The sequence below is a fragment of the Strix uralensis genome, chromosome 18 (genome assembly GCF_047716275.1).
Source record: "Strix uralensis isolate ZFMK-TIS-50842 chromosome 18, bStrUra1, whole genome shotgun sequence".
In the NCBI taxonomy this organism is placed as follows: domain Eukaryota; kingdom Metazoa; phylum Chordata; class Aves; order Strigiformes; family Strigidae; genus Strix; species Strix uralensis.
The window spans coordinates 442,320-468,310 of NC_133989.1; the positions used below are offsets into that span (position 1 = coordinate 442,320).

Genomic DNA, 25,991 nt, shown 5'->3' on the forward strand with positions numbered 1-25,991 from the left:
CAAGCACACCACCTGCAGGTTTTCGTTCTTTTATACGCAAAAATCCCAGGTTAGTGCTTTTCCAAACACACGTGTTAGATAGCGATTGGTCAGTAACGTACACCAACGGCACGGCTCACGTACGCTTCTGCTGCTGCGCGCGCTCCCGGGAAGGGCCCTAACCTGGGCAGGGGCTTGCTGACCCGGGCTGTGGTTCTCAGCGTCACGACGAAGGCAGCTCGCTGTCAGTGTCACTGCTGGCTTAACGAATCGATTAGTCCCTTTGCCAGTTGTCAAATAACTCACCCTCAGCACAACCCGACATTCTCGATGGTCCAGGGCGTTTTACATATTTTCTAGGGTTTGGAGATTAAAGTTTATAACCCAGGTCACCTTGCCCACGCTTCCCCATGCGTGGGGTGACCATGGCTACCAGCACAGCTCTAACCATGGCCACTAGTGAAGGTGACGAAGGTGACGTGCCCTCACTGGCCGCGGGAGCCGCGTGCTCTGGATTCCCCGGCCTGCCTGCGCTTCCCAGAACTGACGCACACGGGAGCGCGGCGGGTCCCGGGGGAGCCTCGAGGGCCGAGGCGCGGAGGCAAAGCTGGGGAGGGGATTTCTGGGCCGGGCTCCCGCGGGCCCGGCCTGGGAAGTCCCCACAGCCCCGGGCACCAGCTGCGCACCGGGACGCGCGTGCGGCTCCGGGCTGCGAGCGGCGGGGGGCGGCGGGGCCCGGCGCTCCCAGACCGGCGGGAGACCCCGGCCCGCGCTGCCGGACCCGCTCCCAGCGCCCCCGGCCCTTGCGCTGGGCGGGGGTGCGGCGGCAACGGCGGGGGCCTGGTCCCGGTCCCGCCCCGCCCCGCTCCGCGCGGGCTCTGGTGGCGCCACCCAGCGGCCTCGCCCAGCCGCCCCCCCGGGACTACAAGTCCCAGCCTGCCTTGCGGCGGCGGCTCACGGGGCATGCCGGGAGCCAGGCAAGCTGTGAAGGCTTTTGCCTCGGTAGCCATGGCGGCGGGTGGTACGTCCGCACACCGCGCCGTAAAGCGCGAGGTGTCGTCCTCCCGGCAGTGCTCGCCCTGAGCTTTGCGACGGCGCCGTACGGCAGCGGCGGTTGGCGCCTTTGTCCTGGCGGGCGGCGGCCTGAGGCGGACCGGGCCCGGCGCGGCGGTAAGTCTGCGGGCGGGGCCCCGCGGCTGCGGCGCGGCGTTATGCGGAGCGCTCGAATAAACGACGTACCGCAGCTAAACCCCGCGGGGGGCCGAGTCCTTCCCGGCCGCCGCGCTGGGCCGGGCCGGGCCGGGCGTGCTCCGCGGCCTGCAGGCGGGCCGCGCCTCCGCCTAGCCGCCCGGCGCATCCGGGAAGCGGCAGCGGGGGGTGCGGGCTCGCCGGAGCTCCCCCGCGGGGACGGCACGGTGCTTCCCGCGGCGGCCCGAGGCCAGTCGGTGCGCGGGGTTAACGGAGCTGAGAAGCGCCGGGTCCCCGGTCAGGACGTGCGGCGGGGGCTTCGGTGGTCGCTGCCCCCGGGAGCACGAGCGGGCTGGTGTGGGGGCTGCGGCCGCCAGCGAAGCGTCGGGCCTGTGCTCCTCCTCGCCGCTGCTGAGGAAGCGGTGCGGGCGCTGGCCGGCGCCGGTGGGGCAGCGGCGCTGGGACGGCCGGGCTCGCGTTCTCGCAGCAGCGGCGGGGCCCTCGGCAGGGAAGGCGACCCCGTCTCCCCTGCCTGCGCGAGGGGGTCTAGTGCTGCCCGAGAACGGCCCTCCTGGCCCCAGGCCTGGCTTCTGGGGGTGCGGCGGGGGGTGGCTGGGCTCCGAGGTGCTGGGAGCTGCTGGCCCGAGCTGGCTGGGAAGCTTACAGCTCCTCAGCACCCTTCCTTTCAGCGGTGGCTGCCTTTATTGTTTTTGCCTTGCCCAGGAACTTCTTGCAGACTTGTGTGTCATGTTCTGCTTGTGTCGAGTTAGTTTCGATATCCTACTTAAGTGGTGTCTTGCTTTCCGAAGCTGTAGCGCTATTAATAAATAAATTTGGTTTTAAATCTAAGATTTTTAGGGGAATGTGGCTTTAATTAACTTCCAGGGGTTTTCCGGGCACATGAGCTGACAGTGGGCTGTCCTGCTGTAGGAACCTGCTCGGCCTGGCAGTCGGTTTTGGCGGGGGGGGGGGGGGCGGGGTGGTGGCGCTGTTAAGCTGCCCCGGTGTGTAGATGGCCTCCGCGGCTGCGTTCACAGAAAAAAGACTTAATGTGGAAATTAATCGTCCACCTGGTGTAGCATGCCTAAAGCTGGGGCAACAGTCATTTATTCTGGTCTTATGAGTCCTAAATGGCCCTTAACTATGTCATCCACTGAGTGGAAAATGGTGAGAGGCAGTAAATGCTTATACGAAAGTTCTCTGGTAGTTCAGCCTGTCTGAGCGTTTGGGATTTATTGCTTTGGTTTGAAAGTGACCTGCTAGTGCAAAGACAGATCCCTGGTTTTCCTCCTATGGAAAGCTCTTGCACCCTTTTCCCCAGCCACCTCCTGCTATCCCCACCCCTAAGAAAAAAGGGAATTTCTTATGCTTTTTATACCGAAAGGGCAATGTCCTGCCAGCAGCAGTTACGAGCCCTGTTGACGCCTGTTTGCTGTGTCTACACGTGACATCCCGGGACCGTACGCACGGGTCGCGCTGCCCGAGGAGCTGCTCGCAGGGGTGAGTCCCCAGCCCCGGCAGCGCTCGGAGCCCGGCTAGAGAAGGCCGTGACAACCGGTCCTGCTCCCAGTGGGAACTTGGACTAGGTGGGTCTTTCCATGTTTTATAGCCACTTAATCATTTTGGGAGAATTTTGAAAACTTCTTTCCCCTCAACTGATGAGAACTTGAGCTGCAGTAGTAGAACAGGAGAGAAATCCAGCGCTTCCCTACAGGAAAATGGGATGAGATTTAATACTTCTGATGGGGAAGGTAAAACTGCGTGTGTAGACAAACTTACAGGAGGATTGAGGCAAATACGGTAGAAGAAATGACTTTTTGATTTTGGTTTGGGTCTTGGGGTTTTTTCCTCCTCCCTGTTCTGGCAGTTCGTTTTAAAAAGTTTCTTAGACTGGGAGGTGTTCTCCGCCTCCCATCCCTGCAGGGTTTCCTAAAAGGTGGAGAAACATGATACAAATGTAAAGCTGATTGATCTTAAAAACCAAATTTTACATCTCAAATCTGGAGTAGATGTATTTTTCAGGCCAGTTAACTGTTGTAAAAGTATTTATGTAAAACTTTTCAATATTTTTGGACATTTGACTTGTTTATTTAGAGACGACTTGTAAATTGTGATGAATATAGGTTACTGTTAGGGAGCATGCTGGTTGCAGGCATCTCAGGACTAACAGTAGAAGTTCTTGTTGATATACTCAATTTCATCAGCTTTCTTTTTCCAGGTGTCTTGCATGTTATAAACAGAAAATCCCACGCTGCATTCCTGTAGATGAATGTCTAGGAAGTATGACAACTTTATTAAATAGTTTTAAAATTTTCAAGTTCATCTTGAAAGTTTCAGGGTTTTTAATTTTTTTAAAAGCTTTATGTAATGGTGATTTTTAAACCAGAAAGTATGATCCTGGGTGGGCTTTGGTGGGGTTTTTTGTTAGCTTGGTAGAGTTTATGTTGTTTTTTTATTTGGTGGGGTTTTTCTGCAGTTCTTTGGGTAACTTTGTGCAGCGAATGTTGCTGGCTGCTCCAGCTTTGTCTGCGGTAGTGCGGGTTAAGGAAGTGTCCTTCTGCTGTCCTGGGGGAGAGGAGGTAGCGGTACGGCACTGACGTGGGGTGGTTAAATTCCCAGCTGTGGACCCGCCTTCTGTGGGAGCTGACATCTCGATGGGGAATCAGATATGCAGTTTACTAGGGGGCTGAATGAGAAACTGTGTTTTCTGGTATTGGAAAGCGAATATTTCGCATTTGGTGAAGTGATCCAGGTGTGGTCACTTAAGAGCATTTAAACAGCACTTCCTGATATCTCATTCAAAGCCTGTATTGAAATATTCGGGTCCTGTTATGCAATGTTGCAATGAGTGTTTCCTTTCTGCTTATTAAAATATTGCATAAATTCCAACACTTCTTACGACTGAACTGGAGAAGTAGATATGACAACAATGGGCGTATTGAAAAGCTTAAAGTTAAGACGTTTTAGTGGAAAATGAGGTTTATTTGCATCTTAGTTTGGAGTTAAACCATTAAAACTTATCTGCAAAATAATTAGGTTTACTACCTTTCCGTGTTACAGACAAGCTCAACCAAAATGCTGCCGTTTTTGCCAGACCTCTGTATCCCTTGTATTAAGATTTCTCTGGAGTGAAGTTTGCGTCAAGCAGACCCAGTTGGCTTCTAGTCTGCAAAACTGTTAAGTTTAATCTTGTTCCAGTTTAATTTTAATGTCATGGATTGAAATTATATGCATGGCCGTTTTTTTTTTTTGCGAAGAGTTGGATTTGGAACGAAAGCAAAATGGCTCGAGGACGCAAGAGCAATAGCATCAAACAGAGCGACTTCACTAACAGCACCAATCCTCAGGATTTAGAGAGAAGACTTTTTGTCGGCAATTTGCCCACAGACCACATGACTCGTGAAGAAATGGAAGAGATATTTTCAAAATATGGCAAAATCAGGGGTTAGTATATTATCTTATGCCTTTTTGTGGCTGGGAATTCAGTGAGAAATATAACTTTCATGCTTGTCAAATGCTATTTGATGATGATGAGCGGAATGACTAATGTTGTTCCTGAAAAGTGACCTTTTAATGATAATATTCTCTGCCTGCATTTTCTCTGAAAAAGTGATTCCTTCAGTACAGCTGAAACGTAATGCATATATATCAGCTATGTTTTATCTTTTGGGGTTGCAGTCTGATGTTACAGTGCTCTTTCAAGTGACTTCATGGTCTCTTAATCAAATCTCGGTCACTTCACGGGCTGTATTTTGGTCACTGCCTTGTCAGAAGGAAGTTGGTCTAAGAAACATATTTCAGAGTCTTTAGGCTCTGCATTTTGATCCTGGCAGATTTGATTTTCCCAGGAAGCTTGCATAGTTGTTTCTGGGTAGAACGCCTTTGCTTGTTCACCTGGTGGGGTTACTGACGGCCTGGGTGTGGGTTAGTACTGTCCCGTAGTTGTAACCGGTCTTGCCCTGCTGTTAACTTTTCCAGCCCTCAGCATGTACCATGGCTATGGGTTCGTGCAGTATGACCGTCTAGAAGATGTCCAGGCCGCTCTGGACGGTGAGAAGGGTCGCCTTTATAAAGGCTATAGATTAGGTAAGGAAAACTGATCCGTGCTCTTCTCCTGACCCCAGCATGCGTTCTGGTAGACAGAGTGCCTTTGTTGTAAAGCTCTCTGGAAAGATCACTATGTGAAACTTGCCTGGCGTTAGTCTGAAATCACTTTTGCTAGGTATATATTTGTATTCTGAGTTATTTGCTGTAAGTGCTGTGTGGTTCATCTTGCCACCTAGGTCTTACTCTGAACTTATTTTTATGTGTTAGTATTTGAAAAGCTCTATTGCCCTGTGCAAGAAACTGTTCAATGTGTAAGCCCTGGGAAGTGGTCATTGAAACCTCATGCACATAGTCTTAAAAACTGTAAACCAAATTTCAGGTTCAGAGGAATTGGCCACAGCACTTAGCAGCTTGTTAGATAAGTAATCTTAACTTGGATTTTTTTGCACATGCGAAATCAATCTGTAAGTAGTGCTATAAATACTAGGTGCTTTAAAAAGGCCATTTTCATCAAGATGAAAATAATTCAGCTAAATATGCTGGGAGCAAACTTAAACAGAAATGAATGCTTAGAAATGTAAGGGTAATCTGTTAAATGCAAGCAAAAAAAATTACCTTTGAAGTAAGCCTATGCTAATTTGAAGAAAACCATTTTGACTTAGAAAGGCATGAAAGGAGCAATAAATAATAACTTGTGGGAAGGTGCATGTACAGTAACAAATACAAGCCTGAAGGTAGAAATGGAGGCAAATAGACCAGGAGGGTAGAAGGATACAAGAAGAAATTATGGCCAGCATTGTCCAGGTCTAGGAGCTTAAGCAGGTACAACTGCTGCTGTTTTAGAGGCTAAGGAGTAACTGTCTGGAAATGGTAAAATTTCTAACTGGAAAGGACCGCCTAGTCCTCAGTTAATGTTTCTGCTGTCTGTTTTTGAGGAGGCAGAAGGTGTTTTTAATATCATTTCCATTTCAGTAGCAAAATAAAAAAGGTAAAACAGCAGCTACCAAAACTAGACCTCTCAAAAAAATTAATTCTAACCTCTATGAGACTCAGTGAGGTGAGGACCTGCCTAGGCTATTAATGTTGTTTTTCCACAAGCCTTGGAAAACTAGGGAGTTTCCAGGGCTGGAGTGGAGTGCTGCGGGTGTGCCAGCAGGCAGCCTAAGTGGGATGAGCCTGGCATCAGCCCCCGAGAACAAAGGGATGCTTTCACCTGACGCTCACTGAGAAGGGGATTCGTGCCACTCAAAACAAATCCTGTCAAACTCACTCTTATGATGCTGCAAGTTTTATGGCTGAAAGTGGCAGTGTTGATGTAAGAGACTTCTGTAAGGTGTTTGATTTGATTAAGAAGCTAGAACAATGAAAAACGACATAGGGTGAAATGGATTTCAGATGAATCTCAGTGTAACGTAGATGGAATTGCTCAGTGCTTTGAGTGGTGCTCTGGAAAAATTGATTCCTGGCCATGCAGTGCTTTTATAAGTGACTTGGAAAGAAAACACACAATCGTGTTAAAAAGAGAATGAAATAATGAAGATTGAGTCACTGATGGTGAAATGACCTGGACTTCTTCCTAAGCTGGGTGCAGGCAGAACTGAGCTTTCAGTAAAGCCAGAAGGGCAGATCCGTGCCCAGGAAGAGCTTTCGCCATCCCTAGCTGTGCGAAACACAGATTTGTGAGCAGGGAGGTTTTGGTACCTGTGGGTTTTGCTGCTGGAATACTGTGTTCAGTTCTGGTATGCCTGGTTCAAAAAGGATCATGCTGAATTGGAGAAGCCTCAGAAAAACCTGAAGAAGGCTTAAAAAGTTGAAGAACAAGCCCTAGCAAAAGCTTCAAGATAAAGGAGTGATGCGATCTGTGTGTTACAGACCTGGAGATAAGTGAGTTTTAATCTAGTAGGGATAGGTCTGACAAGTCCTTAAATGGAAATAAATAGTTTTCTTTAACAGCAAAGTAATTTACTTCTGGAATAATTTATTGGAGCTTTGGTGGGTTTTGTGCTGAGAAGACTTTTAAATTGGAATTGGATCTCTTGCTAAAAGATAATCTCTAGTTCAATGCTGCTGCTGCACTTGAGATAGGAATGTGATTTGAGAAACTTTTGTCACGTGTTTATTCAGAAGGTTACACTGTATGATTACAGTGGCCTCATCTCAAAATCCTACAGGACAGAAGACTCCTTTTTTTCTTTTCTTGGAAGTTTTGTCAGTGTTCAAATACTTAACCTGTAAATGGCATTAAATAAAACATTAAATCTCTTCATTTTGCACAAGAGAAGGATCCCTGTCAAAGGTGTTTTTTCTTCTAGTGAAATATTTTTGTTCAGTTTTAAATACATTTTTTTTATTTGAAAGAAATGTATGGTATTGAGTGTAAAAAAAAAAAAAATCATAATAGGTTTCTATAATGGCATCTTAAAACGGAAAATAAAAATAATTTTAAACCAAAGAAAGCAGATAATGTGTTGCTTAAAAATAACACTTGACTTTAAGGGGGGGGGGGAATTCTCAACTAAAAACTAAATGCCAGAACAGTTGCTTCAGTTATGCAGTCTGAGCATTAAATAGAATTGCTAATAACACAGTAAGGTAAAAGGCTTTGGGAGAGTTTAACTCCAGTGTTGCATTATACTAATACCTCCACAAATGCATAGAAGTGTTTTCATATCTTTAATGAGTAAAATGATGTAGGCAATAAATGCCTATCAAATTTTGTTTGTGACGGTAGACAGTGCGGCCGTATTTGATCCCGGAGAGACTGCTTTGTGCTCCTGTGGCTGTTACGCAGCATTTGTAGTTAATGTTCAGATTGCACTTGCTTCTCTCCCCCCCGCCCCCCCGCCCCCCCCCCCCCCCCCCCAAAAAAAAAAAAGAGAATGTGCCGCTTATTGGTTGACAACAAGAACAAAAATTAGAACTAATCCCTTAATTCTAATTTTAATCTTGAAAGTAATGAAGGGTAGTTTGGGAAGTTACAGAAGATGTTAAGACTGAGTCTGCCCAGAGACATTGTGGCATGTTTATTCTCTTGCAAGAGCTTTGAGGGTAGTTAATGTAAATAATAAGAAGTTTTAATTGTTGGTAGGTTCTCAGGGAGCAGATAAGACCTAGGTTTGTTTTGTTCTTTTCCTTAAAAGGCTCTGAGAATAAAACATCTGAAGTCATTTCTGTTTGTTCTTGCCCCCCTCCAGTACGTCATTTCATCCGCAGTCAGCTGCTATGCAAGGCTTTGTTTCTTCACAGTAGAACAATATGGGCCCCTGCCACTTCTGGGCAACTTCACTTTTTCTGGTGGAGGACAAGACTGTTTCTTCAGCTCTCTTACTTCTTTGTATTTCACTTCATGGTGTTTTTCATGGAGATGCTCAGAAGCCACCCAATTTTCAAATTTCTGATCTGTGGCATCAGTTTGCATCACATTAACAGTGGTGTTTTGAATGCACCACGTTGACTTTGTAAGGAGCTTGTGCTTCGGGCTCCTTGGATCCCGTTTCCTCAGTGGTGGAGGCTGTACAACTTAACGCTGCAGCAGTCCCTTGGAAGGCAGTTGCATGTGCCACTTGAGAACCCTTGGATTATTTTCAACAAGGGTAGCGGCATGCACCATTGAACAGGACTGGCTGTGAACTTAAGACTGTGCTGGCCATCAGCTTCCGTTCTTGGAGGTTTTCAGACTCTGCTTTTTCTCCTAGAGTCCATGAGTCGCTTTCTGCTCGCTCATAGACTGCAGAAGAAAGAGGTTCTCTTATGGAACGAAGAGTCTGGATGTAGGCCTGAATGTAAAGGGTTAAAACTTCACCCAAGCTGTCCACCCTATTTTGAAGTCAGAGAAATCCATGAAAATTTCATTACGTTGTACTATCTAAACTTAATAAAAAATTGTCAAAGTGACAATGTCTCCCTGCTGAATGGATTTTCTTGCACCATCTGGATGTTGTTGAGCTTAAGTTGCTTTCATTTGAATTGTGCTGATGATCTTTTTTTTGTTCCATAGCATTGAACAGATGGGTTGATTATTCTTTACAGATATTAAAAAAGCAGTGGAAAGAAGAAATATGAATAAGGCTTCATCAAGGTCCAGTCCGGCACGAAGGTAAAGTACCTGGAAGCAGTGAGTTGTACTAGGAAGGTCAGGCTTTTAGGGCATGAGCCCGGCGGCCTGTGCTAAATGTCTGTGTCTCTTCCCTACTGCTACTCCCCAGTCAAACGGAGATGCTCACGCGAGACAGTCGGGACGTGGCTGCTCCTCCTCCAAGAGCCCTTCTGGCGCTGACACCTCGGGAGGCACGAGGGGAACCTCGTGCCTGCTGCTGTTACTACAGCTAAGCATTATGTTTTGCAGCACAGGTTGTAAGTCTTGTGAGGAAGAATACACTTGATGTTTGCTCCTGCCTCAAGTATCTAGAGAACGCCGAGGGGCTGTGGCGTTCCCAGTGCCGTGCTGCGGGGGACGTTGGGATCTTGCCTCTTCTGGTGTCGAAAGCCTCCAGTGCTGAAACGCGACTGGAAGAGAGCGTGTGAGCGAAGCACGAGACAGAGCAGACGTTTCTATTGCCCTGTCCTGTCTGCGCGTGTGCTCGTGTTGTCAGCACCCGAGCGAGTCCCCTCTGCGTGGGAGCGCTGTGTACCTGCAGCTTCTGGCTTCCCCCCTCGGCAGGCACCACGCCCACAGCTCCTGCGCCTCCTCTGTGTGCGAACTCCAGGCAAGTGGAGAGGACTCGGACTGTCCTGCCACAGGAAGACGCTTCAGGTCCCTCTCCATGGTGTTACTAGGGAGCGCACGAAGCCGTGCCGTGGTTACGGTTTGGTGTGAGGCCTGCACCTTCTGTGCCGATACTGTAAAGCTTTCTGTGCAACGGAGCATTGCTTGTTGGACCTGAAGGTAATCAAGCTCTTGCTTGTCTGGTGTGCTCTGCTAACTTGACTTGTTAAATTACCAAAACTGAGGAAAAAGTGCAACCAGCAAGACATCTACCACCAGAAAAAAAGAGAATGAGCGGCTGCAATTCTTGGCATCATCTGGGTCTTTTGTATGTGCTGCACTTACTCTGCACAGGGCCGAATGCACTCGTGGGCACCAGCATGTGGGTATTGGGCCCAGGAAATGCCTCGGGCCCACAGCTGGGGGTTCCCGTTACAGATGTGGCGTGTCCTGGGCAGCGTCAGGTGTGCACGGTGCTGGCAGGAGGACCCCGAGCACACTGCGAGTACCTGGGCTGCAGGCACTGGTGGCACGTCTTTGGCCTCAGGCACCACAGGGGCGTAACGCCGCGAGCGTTGGTCCTCAGACTGCGCGCGGAGGGCGGGCAGTGGCGCTGGGACTGTGGCATCCCGCCGGCACCCAGGAGCAGGCGCCCGCGGGGCGGGTCCCGGGGAGCACTGGAGGCGTGAGCTGCGGTGCTGCGGGCACCGGGCTGTGACTGCACTGCCCCCACAGCTGCCGAAGACTTTGGTGCCACCGTGCCGGGCATGAACCCCAGCTGGCACTGCAGACGCCATGGCCATCCCCTGCTGCTGGCGCCAGTGCCCTGGGCACAGCTGTGGACGACAGGCCCTGGACCCCGCTGTGGGCCTGTGAGCGACGGCTGCAGATGGAGCCCTGCACCGCGCTGCCAGCCGTGGTGCCCGAGCAGAAGCGGCAGCGGTGCCGGTGCTGCAGGAGCTGGGCCCTGGAGACTGAGGTGCGGAACCAGAAGCTTCTGTGCCTTCGTGCCGCCTCTCCGCAAGCAGCAGGGCAGCCACGCAGGTGCGAGAGCGGAGGGACCCGCGCCACGTCGGTGCTTCTGTTGCAGTTGTGCGTTGTTCATTCTGGATCCTTTTGTCTCTGCAGATAATGACTGTGGCCTGTTCTGGTCACCCCTGCTCCAGCTGGAATAAATGTCATATGCCAAACAATTACACTGCATCTGGCTGTTTTGCTCTATAGTCTTACAGCTACAGAAAGATCAGTTACTCAATATCCATCAGAGCAAATCGGACGCTTCCGCTGAGCTGCTGCCATCGTTCACTGTAGGCTGGGGGGAAGGGGGCGATGATAGGTATCTCATGGGATGTGGTTTCAGTACAGATCACAAACAAAAAGGGTTTGTGTGTCCAGGAGGCTGAAGGAGTTCACACTTGTTTGTGCACAAATAGTGTTTCTTTCACAGGAGATGGCTCTATATGCTCTTGGTGGCAGCTCTGTAGTTTGTCCCAAGATCTGTTTTGTATCTGACACAAAAATAGTCTGCCAGCGCTCCTGTGTCTGACCCCCAGGGTCCGTGCATGGACGCTGCACCTTTGTCTCGTCACTGTCCGCTGCACCAGACGCTGACCTGGGGCCCCTCTGAGCCGCTGCTCCCACTGTTCTCTCCGGGTGACTGCTGTGTGAGCACGCTGTAGTGGAAGCAGGCTTGTGTTCTGCTTATCTTCCATAAACTAGATTAGGCTGGTAGAGGACTCTCAAAGTCTGTCAAGTTTTGGAAATAAAAAGATTGAAAAAGCTGGAGTTTTTACCCGACAGTCAGTATCTTGGGGAAAGATGATTCCAAACACGTGAAGCTCGGTGGTTTCTCTGCAAGATTTTTTTTGTTTGGCTTAGACTACAGTGAAGTTGTGGTTTTTGCTGGAAAAGAAATGACCTGGAAAAAACCCTACTGTTTTGGGAAAAGGTGAAGACTGGAATGTTATTCTTCCTTGCCTCTGAGGACAGTGTAGTGCAAAGTCTGAGTGAGGTGAATCATTCAGATATGACAGAGAAGCCTGTTGCTGCTGAGGATGTGGTGCTGGTTGGGTTCAGCACTCTCTTAACATGGGGCATCATAAAAAGACTGACTTTCTGTGGAAACTATCCCTTCAGATCCAGGACACGGCGGTAGCTGTCACTGCTTGCTGCCAGCAGCACAAACCCAACCGCAACGTGGAACCGACAGCGTCTTTCGTCACAACAAGCTCCTTTTTTAATCTTATGCCAAAACAAATTATTTCAGGTATTCTGCTGTCATTGACTAGTGAATTCACTGGATCCCTTGAATGCTCCTGGCTATTGCATATTTGTGGGTATTACAGCACCTTGAATTCTCTCAAAGAATTTGCAAAAACATGTTTGATAGATGATCTGTGGCTGATGCTGGAGGCTGGAGGCCTTGAACTGGTGGTTTCTGAGGTGCCTGTTCACTTCTTCCACAGGTGCTCTACACTTTTAGGGATGCTCCATTAAGGAGCTTTCTGGGTCTTGTTTGACTGTGATAAACATTAAAATTAAGAAGCTTCTCTGGGCTGCTTCAACAAATATGTTTTTGGGGCGATTCTTGCTGTTGTGGGATAGGAGGGAGGATTCAGCTCCTGAGAGAAGGGTCGCTTTGGCACCTCAGGTAAGAGAACTAGGGGTAACCATACTCCTGTCGTTAGCAGTCTAATGGAATTTCCCCGGTGTTTTCCTCAGAGAACCATATGCCTACGGGGATGGCCGCGATGCCAGGCGCGACCGCTCCCCTCTTCGGGGGAGCCCACGGAGAGACCCCAGAGATGGCAGGGATGGTAGAAACGGGCGAGATTCCAGAGACACTCGAGACATGCGAGCCAGGGACATGCGTGACGCCAGAGACCACAGGGACCCACGGGACCTGCGAGATCCACGGGATATCAGGGATCCAAGAGACTTGCGGGACCCTCGTGATGTTAGAGATCTTCGTGACCCACGGGAGCCGCTGTATGATCGATACAGGGATCCATGGGACATGAGAAATCCACGGGACGTGAGGGATCCACGGGATATGAGAGACCCTCGAGACCCTATGTACAGGTAATCTCTGCGGGACTGTATTTGCCAACACGTTTTTTATGGCATTCCTGCCTCCATGGCTGCGCTGGTTTGAGTGGTGTTGGGCATTTAAGATAAGGAGATTGGTCTGCCTGGGAACAGTTGAGTGCCTGCTGTGTGTCTTGTGCGGAGTGGGTGCGTACTTCAGAAATGAAACTTGAGGAAGGTTTGTGTGTGACGTGCTGGCCAGAGTTACTGCCTGACGTTGTGCCGGAGCGTGGAAACCCTTGCTTCTTCTGTAAATGTTGCAGACGAGATGATGGTTATGACCGTTACCTTCGCCTTGAAGACTACTATCGGCGGAAGGATGACTCTTACTATGACCGTTACAAAGAGCATTTTGATAGAGCACCGGTGAATTCAGAAGGTGAGTGCCTGTAACGTTTTAAGGGGCAGATTCCCATCCTCCCTCTGGGAGGATGCGGGAGGTGCCTGCAGTGCCGAGCATGTTGCGTTCTGTGGCACTTCGAGCAGGTCCAGAGGATGTTATTTGTTCTGTCCCCGTGACTTGCTTTCAGACCGTCTGAAGCGTGAGGAGCGGCGCCGGGAGGAGCTGTACCGTCAGTACTACGAGGAAATCAAGAGACGTTTTGATGCAGAGAGACCTGTGGATTGTTCTGTGATAGTGGTGAATAAGCAGACAAAGTAAGAAAATAGTTATGATCAATTTTGTTATTGCATGGTAGAAGAAAATGGAATTAAACTTAGTCCTGCCTTGAGGCTGTTTGTCTTACAGGGTGCTCTTGAATGTGGCTTTAGAACCCTCAGAAAGCTACAGCTGCTGTTCTGGGAATGTATGTTGATGAGCTGGAGAAATGTTGAACCTTGTGCTTTACTTTCATTTCCTTCTTGTCACCTATCACTACCTTCTCCTGATACTTTCTACCTACTCTCCTTATCAGCCTACTGTTGCGACAGGTTGTAGTGGCCCATACTTGTTGATCATGGGCTGAACGACACGTAACTTTATTAATCTGTGTCAACCAGCAGATAGTGCAGAGCAGCCGTCAGGGTGGAGTCGTGGGGGTGTTCGTTTCAGAGCTCCCGTCAGGTCGGTTACTAGGCCAATACCAGCCACTGCTGTTCATCCAGCGTGCAGGAAGTATAAAATCACTGCTGGAAGTAGTCGTGACCGCTGTCAGAAGCATGTGTAAGCAGTAGCCAGGGCAATCTCGGGCGGCAGTCAGGAACGCTTGCTGAGGTAACGGGGGTACACCTATGCCTGGTGTGGCGGGAGGGGGGCTGTCACGATGGCACCAGTCTGCCGTCTATATCATCACAAATAAATATATTGAAGAATAGCAAATATGTAAATAAAGCATAGATCTGTCTTGGAGTCTGAAGAAAATGTTTGTCAAGGGGAAATTTAAAGCTCTGTCTTCTTAGTCCTTTGGAAGAAAGATCAAGAGTTGCTTTTATTTAACTTTGCTGTATCTGTGAGTCAGAAAGAGCTGACGCTCGCCTGATCTGGTGGTAGAAGACAGCACAGGAAATCGGAACAAGGGAAGCAGTGAAACTAGAAATAAGTTTCTGTGGTTTGCTTTTAATGGAGTTGATTACCTATTGGAACAAATCTTGAAAGGAAATATTAGATTCTTTATCCCTCGGTGACTAAAAGTCTTTGGAAGATATTCTAATAGACCACAAGTTGTTGTACTTGATGCAGCGAGAATTTTTTTGTGCAGGAGGATCAGCTTAATATCCTAAGGAACTGTTTTGGTCTGTAACAGCTACAAACCTAAAGAGCAGGAGCATGTTAATAAATCTTGGGTATTGAATCATTGATGTCACCTGCTATAGACCTGTTGAAAGATGACTCCCGAATGACTTAGATACTTGGAAATCCTTAAAAAGATAGCTGGCAGGGGGAGCAGTTTTAGTCATCACTACAATGTTCGCATCCAAAGACGGTAAATTGAACCTCTTTCAAAAGGTGTGGGTGCACGCAGACTGGATTTCTCAGAGTGCACGCGCAGCCAGTACTGCGGCTTTGGTACTGACTACGGTAAGCTTAAAAAAGACTTGAAAACTTTAAGCTCAGCCGTGCGAGCTGTGGTTTGTGCTTGGAAGGGGAAGTCTGCAGGAGAGTGGATACAGGAACAGTGGATCTGCAGATGCTGTGTTGATGCTGGGTTAGAGCAGGCAGCAACTGGTGGAACAGAAGAGCAGGACTAAGGAATAAGGCACATTTGAACAGTTGATAGTGAATGTAGCACAAATATCTGACTTCTGTAGGTTGGCTGCTCTGCTGTGTACCCCTTAGATCTCTGTAGGCATAAATTACCTCACTTAATGAGTTTAAACACATTTATATGTAAAGAAATTTGTAATAGTGTAAATCCCTTTGCAAACACTCTGTTTCTCAGCTAAGCTAAGGCTTGATTTGTAATTTATTTCAGTTAAACTGAAATGACTGATTCAGATCAAAATAAGGGCTTTTATATGATTGTAATGAGATTGCTTTAATACTGTCCTGTTAAACATTATGTAGTTTGGCAAGCCATCAGGAAAGCGAATCTGAGATGACGGAGAGGGAGAATGTGCCAGGGATTCTGTTCCTGTATGTGACTGACTTGTTAAACTGCTGGCTTTGCTTTGTGGTAGGGACTACGCAGAGTCGGTGGGGCGGAAGGTGCGGGATCTGGGCATGGTAGTGGACCTGATCTTCCTCAACACAGAGATGTCGCTGACACAAGCCCTGGATGATGTGAGCAGAGGAGGGTCTCCTTTTGCCATTGTCATCACCCAGCAGCATCAAGTCCACCGCTCTTGCACTGTTAACATCATGTTTGGCACCCCACAAGGTACTGCGGTCTCAGTGGGCTCTGTAGCTCTGCGGTCGCTCTGAACCGCTCAGCGTGCTGCTTTGCGGCTCTGTTAAGCAGAATCATGCAGGACAAACTTCATCCTTGCTGTGGCATAAGTAGTTACTAATGACTTGACACTGTATCGTAAATGTGACTGCCGCTGTTTAAAAGCTTCCATAATACTTTATTTGTCCCTTGTCAAAGGACTGTCTAATTTCTGCCAAGAGGGAGTCTCAGCTGTGTTCTTGGCACCTAACATCACCAGCCTTTGCATCTCAGGGCAAGCCATGAACCCCACCTCTAGAAATGACTCCGTTGCCTTGGTAGAGTTCTGAGTAATACTAGTCTGACCTCAGTTTATCACTTGTTGCTCTCAAAGGAGCATGTTTGGAACGTGACAAACTACAGAATAGATTTTGAAACCAAATGTGATTTAAGGAAGAGAGTAAGGATAGCATATTCGGTCAAGGTAAAGATCTGATCGTGAAACTGGGAAGAGTTACAAAAAGAACTATAAAGTGATGGGGTATGTGTGCTCCACCTTTCTAGTGCCATTTACACTTGTCGCATCACTTTCCATCTCAGGGTGTGACTTGGTGGTTGTGAGTGTGAGGGTGGGTGTAGGGATTAAAAACACATCTGCAGAATGTGATCTCAGCAGCCTTTTGCTCTGCTCGTAGGCCTGTTCACATACTCTGTTTACAGAGGTGACTAGTTCGACCACAGCTGAGCTTTCAAAGGTTGTTTCTCCCTTACTGTGTTCCCAAGTGATGCTTTGTGACGTCTGGGAGAGTGAACTTCCGAATGCACAGGCACTGACTGAGAAGCGTGGTTTCTTTTAACATTGGATGCAGGTGTGGTAGGAGGGTTCCCTCATTTCCTGCGGAGATACAGCTCGTGCATATTTTTACTGGGCTTCCCACTGCCCTTGGTTTTAACTCACAGCTCCGTTGGTTTTAACACCTGTCCTCCCACTAAAGCTTCTCCTCTTCTTGACTGGATCTAACGGTGTATAGATCTGATAAGAATCCCAGTCATTAGCTCATCCACAGCTCTTTCTAGAGATCAGATATGCTCACCTGCAGCACACGCAGCCACCTTTCCATTCACGTTAGGTTCAGGGAACTCTTTCGCAACTTGGGCAAAGCGTAATGTTGGAATGAACCCCAGTTTCCTGAGGAGAAGGGTGGCAGGATTTGATGTTCTGTGGGTGTGAGAAGTGCCCAGAGCTTTGGGCACTTTTTGGAAGGTAAAACCTCTTTTGATCTTCCTGCTTAAATCTGTGTTCAGGGGAATGTTTGCGTGCATGCTTTGCGAGGTGGAAATAACGACCTCAGAAACTTTAAAAGGCAGCTGCAAAAAAAGCCCCGACTTTGTCATTGACCATTAGTCATTGTATTGTAGAACTTGATGGCTGGTTATTGCCCCAGAGCCGTGAACATAAGCAGTAACGTGACACAGAGCCAGTGCTCCCTCCCTCCCTACCTCCTGCGTGCACACACCTGTATTAAGGCACTGGCAGTGCAGAACCAACACGTATTCCCATCGCTGTCCTCCCTGGGAGGCTTTAGCAGCCTCCAGAGGGTAAGTTTTGGATCTCTCCAAGGGTTTAGCGGTGGAATGGCTGGAACTCTCCTCTTGGAGCACCGAGAATTTATGTGAGAGGTAGAGAGAGCTGCTTTCCCTTTTAATGGGCTGAGAGGCAAGAAGGACGTTTCCTGGGCTGATAGGGTGTCTCCTCAGAGCCCTGGGCTCTGGAAGAAGAGGGCGGCCTTGCTGGGCAGTAGCCTTGAGCCTTCTGTCGGCTTAGGAAATGGAACTGTTACCGTGTGCCTGGGCAGCTGCCCAGACCTAGCCTTGTGATCCCAAAGCGCTGCCTGTCTCTGGGCGAGACGCGCTGGTGTGCGCGAGGCGAGGCAGCGCCCGTGAGCAGTGCTTTGGTTTGCCTAAAATGTTTCTTTTCCTTGTGCAGAACACCGCAACATGCCCCAGGCTGATGCCATGGTGCTGGTGGCACGGAATTACGAGCGCTACAAAACAGAATCACGGGAGAAGGAGCGCGAGGAGATCGCCCGGCAGGCGGCCAAGATGGCAGATGAGGCTGTTCTGCAGGAGCGGGAGCGCCCACCCCCTGTGGAGGAGGGTGTCAGAGGAGGTCACCCTCCGGGCATCCAGACCCTCCTGAACCTGCTGGCAGACAATCGCTACCTGACTGCTGAGGAGACCGATAAAGTCATTAATTACTTGAGGGACCGGAAGGAACGGCTGCTGAGGGGAAGCACTGATTCTCTGCAGGGTGAGTGTCTGTTAATCCTGCGGTTTGTGGCCCCTCTGGGCTGGGGCACGAAAACGGCCGCAGGATTGCAGAGGAGTCCTGGTGCTGTAGCTTCCTCACACAGCACCTCATTTTATTGAGGTGGACGTGTCCTTTGGGAGTCCTGAGACGATTCAGATCTTTCATGTGAAAGAACTTTTATACTGGATTCTCTCGGGAAAACCCCGGGACTGCCGTAACTGCTTTGGCTGCTGCACGGCATCAACAGTTGTGCCGAGTGGTTTGGGTTCCCGGACTGGTGCGGCTCTCCTGTTCAGAGGGTGGGTAGTCACTGATGCTTGTGTCTTTGGTAGCTGCTTCACTAGTTTTTTTCAGGTGCCCCTTCGAGGGCATTTGCAGAGCTCTAACCCTCTTCCCTTTCCTTCCCAGCACCTATGTCACGACAGTCTTTGGGGGCACCTTCAGGATCATCTCTGGGTAGTCAGTCCAGCCTTCCAAGCTCTCAGGCTCATCAGGGTTCACAGCCTCTGGTCTCTGCTCCTTCTGTTCCAGTCTCCTCTTCTAATCCTCAGCAGGAGCTTCAAGCAAAAATCCTCAGTCTCTTCAACAGCGGGGCGGCAGTGGCAGCAGCTGCTGTAGCAAACAGCAGTTCCGCAGCCTCTGCAGGCACTTCGGGCAGCACTCCCAACCAGAACTTTGCTAACATGGGCAGTGGTCAGGCCCGGTCAGCACAGATGAGTGCAGGAAATTTAAACCAGGCTCAGCAGAGATTGCAGACTCCAAGCGCACAGATTCCTGCTCTCCCAGGCTCTTCAAGAAATGCAGGTCCAAGACCTGGAGCCCCTCCACAAGCTCAGTCGCTCTATGGTCAGCACCAAAATCGCCTCCCTGCACCTGGCAACGTCCCTGCGCAAAGGCCGGTGTCTTCTGGTATCAACTTTGACAACCCCAGTGTGCAGAAAGCCTTGGACACCCTTATCCAGAGCGGACCTGCACTCTCCCACCTGGTGAGCCAAACCGTGGCCCAGGGGCGAGCGGGGTCCTCGGCCCAGCAGCCGCCGATGGGCTCCTACCAGCGGCACTACTGAAGCGGAGCCGTTGCCCTCTCCCCTTCCCTCCGCCATCCCACACGTGCAGCTGCTCAGCCCGTCTCCCGTTCCTGTCCCAGGACAAGCGCCCCTGGGTGTGCACGTCCTCGGCTTTGGCGAGCGCGTGCCCCCCGCGGCGCTCCGCGGGCTGGCTGGCGCTGCCCTCCCGCACCTCGCTCTGCTCAGCAGTGTCTGGACGAGCACGCTCTGTTTTCTCAACGGCACGATGTGCCCGGGGCTACTTTGGACAATCGGTTGTTTAGTCCGGTCCCAGCAGCTCTGCGGGGACAGTCCTGCAGTTTCCTCACCCCCAGTAGCTGGTGCATCTTCTTGCTGTGGTGCAGTCTGGTCTCACTGAACGGTCTTAGGGTAGTTTTGGGTCAGGGGTTTTGAGGAAGCGGGACTGACCGGAGCGGTGCACTGACTGGGCCTTCTTGGAGACCCACCGTTTTGGAATGGGCACGATTTTTCTTTGGATTTCTTTTTTTATTTCTTTTTAATGGCATATAAGGCAGGTGGAAAGTACAGTGGTAGCGCCAGCAGCTGAACTCATCAAGCACATGCCTGACGCTACTCAGTAGCCCAGGCCCGTGCCGCCTGGTCCCTCTGCGGCTGGACGGAGCGTCCCGGCAGGGCGAGGCGGGGAGGCAGAGGGGCGCTGCCCACCTCACCCAGGAACTGGCAGCTTTGCTCTGAGTGCTGTGGCAGGTCGGAAACACAAGACCTTCCAGCCAAGGCAGAGATTTGAAACGGTCTGTCAGTTTTCCTACGCCAAGTAGTCAGTGTTAAGATCAATCTGTTAAATTTGGCTTATAAATTTCCTTCTCTTACAATCTTGCTTCGGGACACTTGGTGACTGTAGCCCAACAACAGCTCCAGGGCAGCCACGCTGGTGTGCTGCAGGCCCTCCCCTGGGGTACCTGCACCCAGCGGTGAACATCCCCCCTGGAACCTTCATCTCACTGTCGAGCCGTGTTTTGTCCAGCTAAGGTGGAGAGGCAGTGCCAAGATGCAATACCCATAATTTTATACATTTTTTCAACACTTCAGTAGCTGCTGTGGACAGTTGAGTGGAAAATCGGGCAGTGATTCTTCACCATGTTTGTAACCAGTAACATAGTTTGATACCAGAACATAGAACATCTCCCAACTCTGTGGTTCCCCCCATCACGGCCTTCTTAGAGTCTGTGGAGAACCAAACAAAACTAAGCAAGCAGTGTTCTCGGAGCAGAGGAGTTTCTTTGTCCCAGGTGGTTTGTGTTGTAGCATTTTTTTTTTTCTCTGTGCTGTTAACAAGAGGACGTTACTTTCTAATAAAAAGTCAGGAAAAACGTTTTGTTGCATTTTTGACACTAACAGCTTGAGTACTGCCGGACGCATCGCTCCGCTGCTCCCGCTCCCCATGAGCTGTGCCAGACGCTGCCCGGCGCAGGACGCTGGGGACAGCGCCCGACCCTGGCCGTGACCCCGGGAACAGCGCGGCCCCTCGCTGTCCCTGACGGCCCTTTTGAAGCACCTCATGGGGGCTCGTTCTCACGTGGTGGACTCGGGTGGTCTCAGGCAGAGCCCGGGGCAGGACCCGTGCGGGAGCGTGTGGTGGGGCCGGCGTGAGGGCCCTGACCCCTCCAGCTGCCAGGGGGTGTGGGGGGATTGTCCTGGGACCGGCAGCGCTGGCCCGGCGTCCGTCTGCGGCTGCTGCCTGATGCAACCTGGAATCTGTGGGAGCCTGTGTCTCTGTCTGTCTGTCTGCCATATTACCCTGCCGGTCTCTTTTTTTTTGTCAGATCCCTTTCTCCGCCTCAACAGCCCTGCAGATGGGTAAAGCAGTTCTGCTGGGGTGATCAGAGATTTGTGTGAACGTGGGAGCTGTGGCACTCAGGAGAGGCTGTTCCTTGCCTGATTTTTTGCTTCCTCTGCAACCTGCTGCTCCCTCTTGGGGCCTGCTCCTTGTTACAGAAACGGGAGCAGCCGAGTGCGAGACAGCTGTGGAGACCCTGGAAGCAAGTGAAAACTCCCCGTGCAAGTAGTGAAGGGTGTAATAAAATCATTTATTGCATTTTGTGCAGACAGGAGTCTAGAAAAATGAGTACAGTGAAAGCAGTAAAGCATTAACAGGGAGCATTCAACAGCCGAGGAGCCACTCCTCCATTAATACCTGCACAGAAAACACAGGGGCTGTACTGAGGCGGCCTAGTGCACGATACTGAAACACTCACAGAAATTAAATGCAAGCCTAATACTTTTTTTTTTTTTTTTTTTTGGTTTGCAACTTGTTTTATTTACAAGGTTTTAAATTTAATTGCATTGCTCTGCACACAGATTCTCTAAAACACAAAGCATACTAGGTCACTACATGTCTATTGAAATATTGCACTCGAATAAAAGTCACTTGAATGGACGTAGAACATCTAGCTACGGTGAGTAAAAGATTATTGAATGAACTGACTTTGTGATAACATTCATAACAAATATATTGCACATGTAGCACAGAAAGTGTTGTAACCAGCAATTCTCAGACCTTTTGGTCTTTCTGCTGGTTTTTAGTCCTGCTACACAGAGGAGGGTCTTGACTCTTCTAGTGCAACTCTTACCCTTGTCTCTGGTCCTTCCTCTCACCCAGCCGCGGCCCGACACCAGCCTGGGCTGGGCGCTGCCTGTGCTGCCTGTGCCTCCTGCCAGTGCTGCCTCGTTGCCTGTCCCGCGGGGTGGCTGCAGCGACACGAGCTGCCGCTGCTGCGTTGCTGCTGCCCTGCCCCGCGGGTGGGGCCCGTGCCCCCCCGCTGACCGCGGCAGGGCAGCTCCCCCATGACGCTGCGGGAGCGAGCCCACGCCACGGCCGGGCTCTGCGCGCTCCCCGCTGGCTGCGGCCGCGCCGCTGAACCCCCGGCCCCTCTGCTCAGCACCGCTCCCGGCAGCTGCCCGCCAGCGAAACCAACCTGGGCGTCAAGACCTTCCTGTCTGGAACAAAAACCGAAACGTGTCTGCGCATGTGCCAGGGAGGAACTTGCGTGTCTACCGGAGGAGGACACTGTCTTCACCAAGGTGGAACGGCAGAAGGGTGCTCCGTGGGGAAACCGAACACTCAGAGAGGCCAAACGTGCAGGGCTGGGTTTGTAAACTAACATGCAGTGCTGTCTGCTAAAACTGGCCCTCTCCGGCCAGCGGCGAGCAGGAACTCGCCATGGGACCAGCGCCTCTTGCCGCAGCCGAATCCTGCCTGGCAGGGGTGTCGAGGCGGCCCTGGCTCACTCTGGAGCTGGGCCCCTGCTGCTGCCGGAGGACGAGGGAGGGAAACGCCTTTCTCCCGCAGTAGCAATGGGAAGGGGTCGCCTTCCCGCTCCGGGGGGGGAGCTGGGACCGCAGCTTTGCCCTCAGGGGTGGAAGTGGTGCTGAGGGGGAACGGGATCCGTTGGCGGCGCTGGGGGGGCGATGGAGTGAACCCCTCTGCGGAGGAGCACGCCCCGGCCTGCTGCCTCGCCACTGCTCTGCGGACATCGCCGGTCCCTGCCACCCCACGCCCAGGGGAAGAGCTCGTGGTGCCGAGGGTGACGCTGTCTGTGGGCTCAGCGGCGGCGGGCGCTGTGGGTGACCGGCCTCTGCCCTCGGGCCCCGGCGCTGACCCGCTCCCTGGGCCTGGCGGCGTGGCAGCCACGCTGCAGGGAGAGGGTGACCACGGGGAGCAGCTGGCGATGCTCTAGGCCCCACAAGCATGGTGCTGGCACCTGAGATGAGCAGGCAGGTTGCTGCGCGTGCCTCCCCCGTTGCCACAGAAGTGCCTCAAATAATTTTGGGAGGCTAGAAACAGCACTTGAGCTTGTGTGTGGTGGTGCAGGACCAGCTCCAAGGGGCAGAGCAGCTACACACTGGCAAATCCTGGTTCCCGCAGGGCTGCCCTTCCCAGAGCTAAAGGAACTTCCCGCTTGCAGACGCCTGCCTGCCCTTCCACCAGTTCCCGAGTGGCTGAGGCAGCGACAGGACCAGAGAGTGCTGCCCTGTGTGTCTGCACCATTCATCAGCCCAAAAACCAGGTCTCGGCTCACCCCGACAGTCACCTCCTGTAACCGCCAAGCTCCCCCAGCCCTTGGGACCGGCTTCCACACCAGCATCTGCAGCACAGACCGACACAGCTGGGCAGGTGGCCAAGCTACCACGGCAGAAAGTCGGGCTGGGGCTGGGGCTGCTGCTGGGGCGAAGGGAGGCACTTTGGGAGTGATGGAAATGGAGGAGCAAGGTATGAGCAGGCACAGATGTGCAGCTGGGGCTTGGTTTTGGGCTGGGAGTGTGTCCAAGTAGTATCTTAAATAAAAAGAACATAAGAAACCCCACTGCTTGTTATCCAAGCAGCCCCACACAGCTTTGGCCTGGACCTGGAGGAATAGAGGAGTGTGGCAGAGGGAGTGGGGACTGGAGTCGTCCGGCACAGAGGGAGTTTCCTGCGCTCGGGGAGGCTGGAGCTGAGGGCTGCGGCCGCTCTGGGCTGGCAGGAGGGCCGGGAGCTGGATGCTGGGACCCACCAGGGCTGCCCGTGCCGGGCAGGAGGCAGCCACTGCCAGGCCACCCTGGGGATGCTGCAGCAGGACCCGCTCCCTCTGCGCTGGCCGGGAGGCTGCAGGTCGCTGCAGTGCGGGGTGGCACTGGGGGGCGGTTTGGGGAGCCAAGGAGGCGAGTGCTTCAGCGCGGGGACTCGGCTCCGGCCGGCGGGGGCCAGGCTGGCACAAAGCAGCCAGCACTGCCGGGAGAGGGCAACTCTTAGCAGGCTGCACTTCAAGTGGAAGCTCAAATCTGCTGTGAAACAAGTTCAGAAAAGTCTGTGACTTCTTTTCCCTGAAAACTCTTAAGAAGCTAAATTGAGAAGAGAATGAACCTGCGACCTGGCCCTTTCCCAGGGGCTGCCGGTGGCCGGGGAAGGCTGGAGCCTTCGCTGCTCCAGAGCACTCGGTGTGACCGATGGGCACCCGCTGCGTGTGGGAGCAGCCTGGCTCGGCTCTCCGTCCCCACGGCCTGGTGCTAGCAGAGCCCTGCATCTCTCAGAATAGATATAGATCTCTATATATAGACTTCATCTGGTTCTATTAACATAAATATGATCACTTTAAAAATACACGTACTGTATTATGTACACTATGTACATGGGGCCGGGGTGGGCGCCAGTGGGCGCCCTGGCTGCCCTCGGCACCGCTTCCTGCGTGGTTCCTGGAACCATTCACATTTGTTAAAAGCTCCTCAGTTTCTCTGGCGTGAGAGATGCTGGGTGAGGGGGGACGGGGTCGGGGGGCGACCCTGCAGCTGCTGCCAAAGGTAAGAGGTGTTTGAACTGCCTCGGTGCATGGGGGCTGGCTGCTGCAGGAGGGGACGGGCCGTGGGCCGCCCTGGCCGGCGGGGTGGGGCAGTGCCGTGATGCCAGCGGGCAGTGGGACCCCTACGGCCACCCCTCGCCGCGGGGTCCAGCCCTGTCAGACCAGGCAAACAGACTTTGCATATGTTAAAACTACACACGGATCCGGACTTTCCTACAGCGCCACGGCAGTGTCTGCGACTGCCTGGGGCTGGGTCAGCAGCGAAGCCCTGGGGAGCAGTGGGGAGCACAGCGGGGCAGAGGGGCACTCGGCATGGGACCAGCTGGGCTGGCTGGTGACAGGGGCCTGAGAGCCCCCAGCACCGTGTGGCGGGGGAGCAGGGCAGGGGGGACAGGATGGGACAGGACTCCTCTGCGCCCAGGCCAAGAGCAGGCGTGGGGGGGCAGCGGCACCCACGCAGCTCCAGCGGCCGGAGAGCGGCTCCAGCTTGTGCCGCGCACAGCGGGGCCTCGGCTCGGCTTTGGACACCGCAGCTCCACAAGCACCTGGAGAGCGTCAGGGCGGAGAGAGCCTGGAGTCAGTGAGGACGGGGACAGGGAGCACCCCCCACCCACCCCAGGCCGGGGCTCGTGCTGCCGTGGGATCTGGCACTCGACCCCCCACCGCCGCCCCCCACCGTCTGCCCCCTCCAAACCATCACGCTGCATCTCCACAAGCTCGGCCCACGGCCTCCAGAGACGGGCGGCGCGAGGCAGCGGCGTGGTGGGGCTGTCCAGGCCCTTCCTGGCGAGGGGCGGCCGGGGGGCAGCGCCGGGGGGAGGCAGCCCCGGGCGCTGCCAGAGGTGGGGAGAGGAGCGTCCGGCGAGGAAAGCGTGCTGGTGGCCTCTCTCTTCTCCCAGCGCCTCGGCGGGGAGGCAGGGTGCGGGCGGCAGGAGGTCACAGGGCACGGGCGCGTCCAGCCAAGCTCCGCGCTGGGGTGGCCGCAGGACGGGGCCGGGTGCCCGTCTTGGCACAGCCGCCCTCCTGCCTGGCCGGGGCCGCGAGCGGCAGCGCTGGGGCTGGCAGCGGGGCTGGCCCTGCCGGGGATGGGCGGTGGCGGCAGCGCTGGGCCCTGGTGCTCAGTCCGCGGTACACTGTATATATTTATATATAAACAAGGACAGCAGTGCTGTGATGTTGCAATGAGGAACAGCTGCTCTGGTGCTGGATGCTCCCGGAAGATCTGGTGCTGCAGTTCGAATGGAGAGATCAGGGGCACGGCCAAAGCCAGGTGAAGTTTCTGTGCACCGGCTGCCATCCGGCCTTCCCTCCTCCCCTCCAGGAGCGCGGTGCAAAGGGGTGGCGGGGCTCTCAGCGTGCAGACAAACCTCTCTCACGCACCGTGTTTCAGGAGTAGATGGTGATGACCTCCCGGCCCCCACCACGCACCAGGAGCACTCGGTCCAGGTGCTCCGTCAGCACCTCCAGGAACTCCATGTCTGCACGGCCGTCAAGGAGGACCAAGGC

General features: G+C 52.5%; 2 protein-coding genes across 13 annotated transcripts in view; one reads left to right on the top strand and one right to left on the bottom strand.

Moving 5' to 3' along the window:
- The first annotated feature begins 1,071 nt into the window (after positions 1–1,071).
- NCOA5 (nuclear receptor coactivator 5) lies at positions 1,072–20,529 on the top strand. 10 transcript variants are annotated; one of them, XM_074887839.1, is made up of 10 exons: positions 1,076–1,149; positions 4,425–4,611; positions 5,146–5,253; positions 9,244–9,310; positions 12,641–13,000; positions 13,270–13,385; positions 13,537–13,663; positions 15,623–15,822; positions 17,798–18,121; positions 18,530–20,529. In XM_074887839.1, the coding sequence occupies exons 2-10, from the start codon at positions 4,449–4,451 to the stop codon at positions 19,186–19,188; spliced, it is 2,124 nt and encodes a 707-aa protein (XP_074743940.1). In that variant the 5' UTR covers positions 1,076–1,149; positions 4,425–4,448; the 3' UTR covers positions 19,189–20,529. The 10 variants fall into 10 exon arrangements, with proteins under 10 accessions (XP_074743941.1, XP_074743939.1, XP_074743940.1 ...); XM_074887831.1 differs by lacking the exon at positions 5,146–5,253 and having other exon boundaries at positions 1,078–1,149; XM_074887832.1 differs by lacking the exons at positions 1,076–1,149; positions 4,425–4,611 and adding an exon at positions 9,560–10,963 and having other exon boundaries at positions 4,632–7,098; positions 8,409–9,310.
- A 686-nt stretch (positions 20,530–21,215) lies between these two features.
- Positions 21,216–25,991, bottom strand: part of SLC12A5 (solute carrier family 12 member 5) — a 30,569-nt gene continuing 25,793 nt past the window's right edge. For 2 of the 3 annotated variants that reach the window (XM_074887849.1, XM_074887851.1), the window contains exon 26: positions 21,216–25,963. In XM_074887849.1, coding sequence (XP_074743950.1) covers positions 25,872–25,963 — 92 coding nt within the window. In that variant the 3' untranslated portion in view covers positions 21,216–25,871. The remainder of the gene's footprint in view (positions 25,964–25,991) is intronic. The other variant, XM_074887850.1, reaches the window with a different exon arrangement.